The sequence below is a fragment of the Monoraphidium neglectum genome (genome assembly GCF_000611645.1).
Source record: "Monoraphidium neglectum strain SAG 48.87 unplaced genomic scaffold scaffold03102, whole genome shotgun sequence".
Lineage (NCBI taxonomy): Eukaryota > Viridiplantae > Chlorophyta > Chlorophyceae > Sphaeropleales > Selenastraceae > Monoraphidium > Monoraphidium neglectum.
Window position 1 is genome coordinate 1 of NW_014010526.1, and position 7,211 is coordinate 7,211.

Below are 7,211 nucleotides of genomic sequence, written 5' to 3' on the forward strand. Positions count from 1 at the left end.
GTGGAGGGGAGGGAGGAGGGAGGAGGGAGGCGGCGTGGGGGTGGGGAGGGGGCCGCCGCAGGGTAGGGCGGGGGCGCGTGCAGGGAGCGATGGGCGTGCCGTTGACGGTGTAGAGGGCGCGTGGCCGCACAAACGCCAGACGCGCTAGCCCACCCCGCTGCTCGCATCACCGCAATTGCCGCCCTCCTCCCGCCACTGCGCACCGCTGCAGCCACAAAGTTAGCCTGCGCCAGCGGCGTCCGACGCACGGCTGCGGTGGCGGGGAGCTGCGCGGCCCTGACAGGAAGCGCCGCGGCCGCTGCTGGGCAAGCCGACAGCGCCGCCCTCGCCGTCCGCGACACACGACGCGACGCGACCGCGGCAGCCCGGGAAGCAGGGACGGCGGTGGCGACGCCAGAGGCCGCAGCCGCGGCGGCGGCGGCGGCGGCCGCGGCGGCTTGCCCAGCAGCGGCCGCGGCTGCAGCCGCCTCGAGGTGCGGGCCCCCCTCTCGCCTCCTCCCTCCGCGTACGCCGGCGCCGGCCTCGCCGCAAGCGGCGTCGCCCTCACGCTGCCGCCGCGCGCGCGCTTCCCTCGCGCCGATGCGCGCCGCGACGCGCTTGAGCATCGCGGCCGCGACCGCCTCGCGGCGCCGCGCGTTTTTCTTGGCCAAGTACGCCGCGTACTTGGCCGGCGGGCCCGCCACGCCGCTACCGGCGCCGCGAGGGCGGCGGCGGACGGCGGCCGCCGCTGCCTCGGCGACCGCAGACTCGCTGGCCTCCCTCGCACGGACAGAAGGGTGCCGATTGCGCTTGTCCGTTGTCGGGCCGGCGCGCTGCGAGGGCCGCGGCGGACGCATGATCCTGCTCTGCGGGCCGCACGGCCGGGGGCGATGGCCCACGGGCAGGGGAGTTGGCGGCAAGAGACGCGCAAGGGCGCTGAGCCGCTGTAGGTCGCACCATGACTCTCCAGGACGCTGATCGCCCCGTGCCGCGCCGCACCGGCCTGCGAGTGCGCACTGCCCCCGCCACCATGCTGCAGCAGCGCGCACCATGCGCATACGGCACCCGCTGTCCCGGACGGCGGGCGCGGCGGCGTGGCGCCAACGGCCCCAAGGCACCTGAAAAAGCGTCATACCTGCCAATTGCTATTAAATTGGCGCGAGAGCCGCGACCGCCAGCCTAGTATGGCAGAGCTGCACCGATCTGAGCCTCCCACAGAGCAGGCATGACGCGACGAAGACGCGAGGCACTCGTGCGCGAGCCCCTGCGTTTTTTGCCTAGATTATTCTCCAGTCCAACAGCGGAGCAATGCGGCGAAAGGGGCTGCGAGGGCCGACCAAAGAGTGGATTCCGTACATACGCGGGTTGCCGCGTAGGGCTTGTCGTAACATGATATATATATATGTCATTCGTTTCCATCTCGCGGGACCTCGCAGGCCCCAAGCAGTCCGTGCTGCTGCTGCACACCCGTCCCTCATGAGTCGTCACGGAGCAGCTGCCTGCATGCGACGCGAGGGCAGCAGGCTGTGCTGCTGGGCAGCAGCCTGCCGCCGGCCAGCCGAACTTGTAGAGGTGACTGGCTTGGCTTCGCTGGTACGCGCTCCCTAGCGTGGAGAAAGGGGCTCTGACATCACACTAGGTGCGGTACGTGCCTCTGATGGTACAGCTTCATATTGGTCATCGCACGCGTGGCGTTTTTGGTCACCCCGCTGACATTGCGAAGCAAATTTTCTGCTCTCTGCCCCCGTCTAATTGGTACAACCTGAGGAAACACCGGCTCAGCCCCATAACATGTACCAGCGGCTCTCTCTCCACAATCGTTGTATACAAATAAAGTGAGCGTGCACCCACCCACGTTCACACACACAGCCACAGCCACACGCGCACACGCACACACACACACACACACACACACACACACACACACACACACACATGCACACATAAATGCACGCGTGCAGCGTGGCGCGTCACTCATATCAGCAGGCGCAGAGCGGGCGGGTAGGTGCAGCCACACCGCACACCAGGCGGGCGAGCAGCTACGCGCGCAGGCCGCGATCGGGTCGTGGCCGGGCCGTGCGCGTCCCCTTGCTGTGGGCGGCAAAGTTGCCGCGTGGTGGTGAGTTCAAGATGCATGTCTGGATGCATGCCGCGTTGCATGAGGGGGAGCGCATTTGGATTTGACATTTCTGTTGGTGTCTGTGGTCTGCATCCTGCAAGCGACCGAGTGATGATGTACAGCACTCACACTCGGGCAAAAGAATGGGACACCAGGGGGTTTCTGTGCGCATGGATGTGCGTGTTCCAGTTGCGCGCGCATGTGTGTGTCTGGTGTATGTCAGTATGTGATTGTTTCGTGTGTACGTGAACTAAACTGTTTTGAACGTGTGTATTTTTGTATGCTTGTATGTGTGTATAGGTATTTGTGTATGTATGGATGCAGAGCACGCGCACCTGCGTGCAACACTATCTCATTTGGCGATGGCAACGAGCGCGCCAGCGCACGACGGCGCGGGCTCTGTCGCGCGCGCGTGCAGAGGCATCGCTCGACCGCAGGTGGGCCCCTTCACGTGCCGCAAACGAGCGCAAAACGGGTCACGGCGCCACGGGGTCAGTCGATTTCGCCTCGACAACGACGCCAGCCGCGTGTGCCGGCACGCCCGCCCTCTACGGCCCGGTCGCCGGGGGAGGGCCTGCCGGCGCGCGAGCCACCACCGGGGGCGTGAAGGACCGTCGCCCCCGCGGTGCATACGACGGTAGCGGGAGCAAGCCGCCCGACCCCGACTTTTGCTGCCATTGCCGCTGCGGCAGGTGCTGCTCTGGTGCCGGTGCAGCGGCGCCCCCAATGCCACCGCCGCCGCCGCTGCCGTTCCGCCTCAGCGTCTCGCCGGGGCCCGTGGCGCACCCGACACTGGCGCTGCCCATTGACTGACGCTGCTCCTGCTGCTGCTGCTGCTGCTGCTGCTGCTGCTGCTTCTGGCGTCGCCGCAAAAGCGTCTGCTGCCACGGCTCGGTGCCTTTGGCCTGCTTTTGTACAGGCGCAGAGCCGCCGCTTCCAAACGCGCCGCCGTGCTGCGGCGTTGGGGTCGGGGCAGCCGGCGGGGCGGGGCCGCCGGGGCTAGGCACCCGCTGCTGGAGCTGTTGGAGCTGCTGGTGGTGGTGCTGCGGCTGCGGCCGCGGCTGCTGCTGCTGGTTGTGCTGCTGCTGCTGCTGCTGCTGCTGCTGCTGCTGCTGCTGCTGCTGCCGCTGATGCGGCTGCGGCCACGGTCGCGTCTGCTGCTGCTGCTGGTTGTGCTGCTGCTGGTTGTGTTGCTGCTGGTTGTGCTGCTGCTGGCGCTGCTGCTGCAGCTGCTGCTGCGGCTGCGGCTGCTGGTGCGGCTGCGGCTGCTGCTGCCGCGGCCTCGGCGCCGACTGCAACCCCGCAACGCCGCCCCCTGGCGCGCAGCTGCCGCCAAACGAAGGGGTCTGGGGCAGTTGCGGCGTCTGGCGCGGTGGCTGCGGAGGCCGCAGCGGCAGCGCCTGGGGCGGGTGCGCGCCCTGCACCCTTGGATGCGGCGCGTCCGCCTGTGGGATCCGCGCGCCCGGCTCGTGGGTGCGCATGGAGTCACCGCCGCCGCCCTGCTGCTGCCCGCTGCGGACGCACATGATTTCCTCAATTTCCAACCTGGCGCTGGCCAGGTCCTGCTGTGTGCGGCTGAGGGCGCTCCTCAGCCCGATGTTTTCTACCTCTAGGTCGCTGCAGCGGCGCGCGAGCTGGCTGCACTGCTGCTCCAGGCTTGACCTCAGTACACTCCACGAGTCGCACCTGCCTCCGCCTCCACCGCCCCCGCCGCCGCCGCCAGTGCCCGTGCCGCCGCCGCCGCCGCCGAGGGGTCCGCCGGGGCGCCAGCCACCCCTCGCCCAGCCCAGGCGGGGCGGCCGCGGCGGCTCGTCGTCCCCGCTGCCCGATGCCGGCTCCTCCTCCTCCTCGTCCTCCTCGGACGCAGCAGCGCCCGCGCGGTCTGGGCGTTCGCCGCGTCTCCCGCCGCCCGGGCTCGGTCCGCCCCCTTCCTCTTCCGCCGAGTCCTGCGAGGCGTCCTCGTGGGGCTGCCGTCGCCGCCCGGTCGGTTGCGACTGCTCGGCCGAGGGCGGCCGCGGCCGCCGCTTGCCGCGGCGGCTGAGCTCCTCCGCGACGGCCGGGGCGCGCACGACCGCGGTCTTTGCTGCCTCGTTGAAATCCCACGTCCCAGGTGACGCCCAGTCCCGCATGTGCGTCTTCAACATCTCCCGAAAGACGATGATCGACGCCTGAACGACGCGCCCCCTGCCATCCGCCTCGAGGCCGCGCACGTTGCAGATCAGGGAGGCGAAGTCGCCGCTGCCGCCTGACTGCGAGCCGTCCCCACCGCCGCCTCCGCCGCCGCCGCCACCGCCGCAGCCGTCGCCGTCGCCGCTGCTGCCGTCACCACCCCCGCCGCCGCCGCCGCCGCCGCCGCCGCCGCCGCCGCCGCCACCATCCAGGTACTCCCCGGCGAGCGCGCGCATCAGCTCGGGAAGCGCACGCGGGTGGTCCCGCAGGCACACGTGGCAGTTGGCCACGATGTTGTTGAGCAGTCCTTCAGAGGCGTCGATGACGGCCGACTCCTCCAGCAACGTCAGGACCACGATCTTGTCGGCGATGCGCCCCAGTTGCGCGGGCGACAACTCATCGCGCCCGTAGATGAGCCTGGCCAGGGTCTTGGGGCCGGAGAGCAGCTGCGGGGGGATGTCGGGGTGCGGCGGCGCCGTCGGCTGCACGAGCAGCTGCAGCACTCTGCCAAGGGTCTTTGCCCTCGCGAAGGCGCCATCGTGCTCCTGGTAGAGCTTGTACCCTGAGGGCACGACGACCTCGAGGGGAACCTTTGCGGGGGCGCCGCTGCCGTATCCAGTCACCGAGATCTTGAACGACCCGTTCTCCACCACCGTGTCGCCGTTGTCCTGGATCACTGACAGCACAGCGCGAGCTGCTTTAGTGCTGGCGGCAGGCTGCCCGGTCACAAACAGGTCGCCCACCGCCTGACAGAATTCTGCAGGCGTGTCGATGTGGAGGGGAGGGGGGGGGCGTTGTCTCCGTTGATCCGCGAGGTTGGCAACCGCGCCCTCCGCTTTTGTGCCGATGCAGCTCCATGCAGGACGCATTTGGCGGTGCTGCCGCACGCGGCTGTACGCATGCCGCCCCTCTTGACACGCATGCCCTTCATGCATGGATGCAAGCGTGCGTGCGTATGTGCGTGCATGCATGCGCGCATGCATGCATGCGTGCGTGCATGCGTGCATGCATGCGTGCATACATGCGCGTGCGCGCATGCGTGCCGGCAATGGCAAGGCATGGGCCTGAACGGTCGCGCGTGTCCCCTGCACGACCGGTGCAAGCGCCCGCAACCCCAACCGCCCGCAAGTGCCCACCTGACCGCGCGCGCTGCTGCTTCTGCTGGCGCTCAGATGCGGCCCGATCCGCACTTGATTTCATCGTGCGTACACAGGACTGTTATGCGTATCTGATATGGCGCGTATGGAATGCGAGCATCAGGCAGTCAGCACTGCCAAGCCTCGGCGGGCCGCGGGTCGCGCGAGTGCGGCGGCGCTTCGTCCGCAAAGCGAATGGCGATGGGATCGACCCATGCGCCTCCCTAATGCGTAGATTGTGCACATGCTAGCGTAAATGGAGCGGTCCTTGCCGCTTCCTCACCCAGCAGCACTGGAGTCCAGCGACTCTGATGAGGTTCACAGGTGCGTGGTCGAGCGAGCAAAGTAAACCGTGAGCAGCCTCAAACATCAATATATGTGTGTTCCGTGTCTCAGCCTCCACCAGCGAGCAAACACAAGCACCGACAGCTTCGGGCACCTTTGAACGCGATGTACTGTATAGAGGTTTGTACCAGCATAGCGACAGAGAATTGTATGAGGTGACTTATATAGCGGTGGACGATATCATACGGGTTTGGCCGCGGGCATGTAGAACAGCAGTAGATGCTGAGTCAGGAGGGATGTGCGGCGCCCCGAGGCGCTTGGCATGCAGTCCATCCACATACCCGCAAGACTCAGCGGGTGCTTCCATGTCCAAGCACTGCCAGCACTCCTGGATGCTGGATGGACGCGCAGATCATGCGCGGTCCCGGCAGCTGCTCATCCAGATGACGTCACTACCGCGTGTTGGGTCGCTCCCGGCATCAACGCTGTGCGCACTGGCTGGGCGAAAATGGCCAACTTTGTGCTTCAAATCATTCCCAGCTTTGGATGCATACAGCGCCATGTGTGTGTGTGTGCGTGGGTGTGTGCGTGTGTGTGTGTGTGTGTGTGTGTGTGTGTGTGTGTGTGCGTAGGCGGGGTGTGCGGCGGCGCCCTGACAGCGAACGCTCCTTTGTTTATGTGCTGCTGCTTGCCAGCGCGCGGCCGGCCAGGTCTGGGCGTGTGTCTCGACATGCTGCTCGGGCGCTGCCGGGCGTTGTTTATCTATCGGGACTGCTGGCCTGTGCATGCGCAGGGGGGCGCCGCTGGATCAAGAGTTTGTGGCTTCATGGTGCAGGCAATCGACGGCGCGAGGCGGACCGCCGTTGAGTTTGCATGCGGCTGCTGCAGAGAGATGGCTTGACGCCCCCGGCCCACCTGCCTGGGCAGGGCACGCAGGACGGGGCCAAGCAGAGCCCGGCAAAGCAGCGGCCGTGAGCAGCCGGCTGGTGGGCCGTGCGCGCGCCCGTGACCTGACACATATCTGCATGCCGGCATAGAAGAGAAATTTACCGGGAGACGTGCGGCCGCCGCCGCCCGCCTCGACCCTCAACGTGCATGCCAGTGCGTCCACGCCTGCCCGCGGTGGCCCTACGCGCGCTCAGCCCGACGGGCCGCCGCTTCTCAAGCAGACCGGCGCCGCACCAGCCGCCTGCTGCCCCAAACGACGCCCGCCCACACGCAAAAAACAAGCGAGATGGCCGCCCCCCCTCTGCCGCGCGCGTGCGCCAAACACACACGCCGCCCGTCCACACCGGCTTCAAGCAAACGGCTCCGGCGGCTCGCGGCCGCCCGCCGGAGACGGCGAGCGCTCGCGCCTCTTCTTGACGCCGCTGCCGACGTCCTCGTGCTGCTGCTGCTGCTGCTGTTGCTGCTGCTGCTGCTGCCGGTGTACGCGCGCCGTGCCCCCCTCCGCGACCTCCACCTGCGGCTCGCCCTGTTGCTGGTCCCCAGCACGCTCCAGCCCCTCGCCGCCGCCGCCGCCC

The 7,211-nt window shown here is 68.0% G+C and overlaps 2 protein-coding genes across 2 annotated transcripts; both read right to left on the reverse strand.

Annotated features, from left to right (window-relative positions):
* Nucleotides 1-2,646: 2,646 nt before the first annotated feature.
* MNEG_12170 (hypothetical protein) lies at nt 2,647-5,467 on the reverse strand (the record flags this gene model as incomplete). Its single annotated transcript, XM_014039357.1, has 2 exons — nt 2,647-5,024; nt 5,404-5,467. The coding sequence occupies 2 exons, from the start codon at nt 5,465-5,467 to the stop codon at nt 2,647-2,649; spliced, it is 2,442 nt and encodes an 813-aa protein (XP_013894811.1).
* A 1,518-nt stretch (nt 5,468-6,985) lies between these two features.
* Nucleotides 6,986-7,192, reverse strand: MNEG_12171 (hypothetical protein; the record flags this gene model as incomplete). The annotated part of the gene is made up of 1 exon (XM_014039358.1): nt 6,986-7,192. A coding segment is annotated over one exon (207 nt), but the record flags the coding sequence as incomplete, so codon positions are not given.
* Between the last annotated feature and the right edge of the window lie 19 nt (nt 7,193-7,211).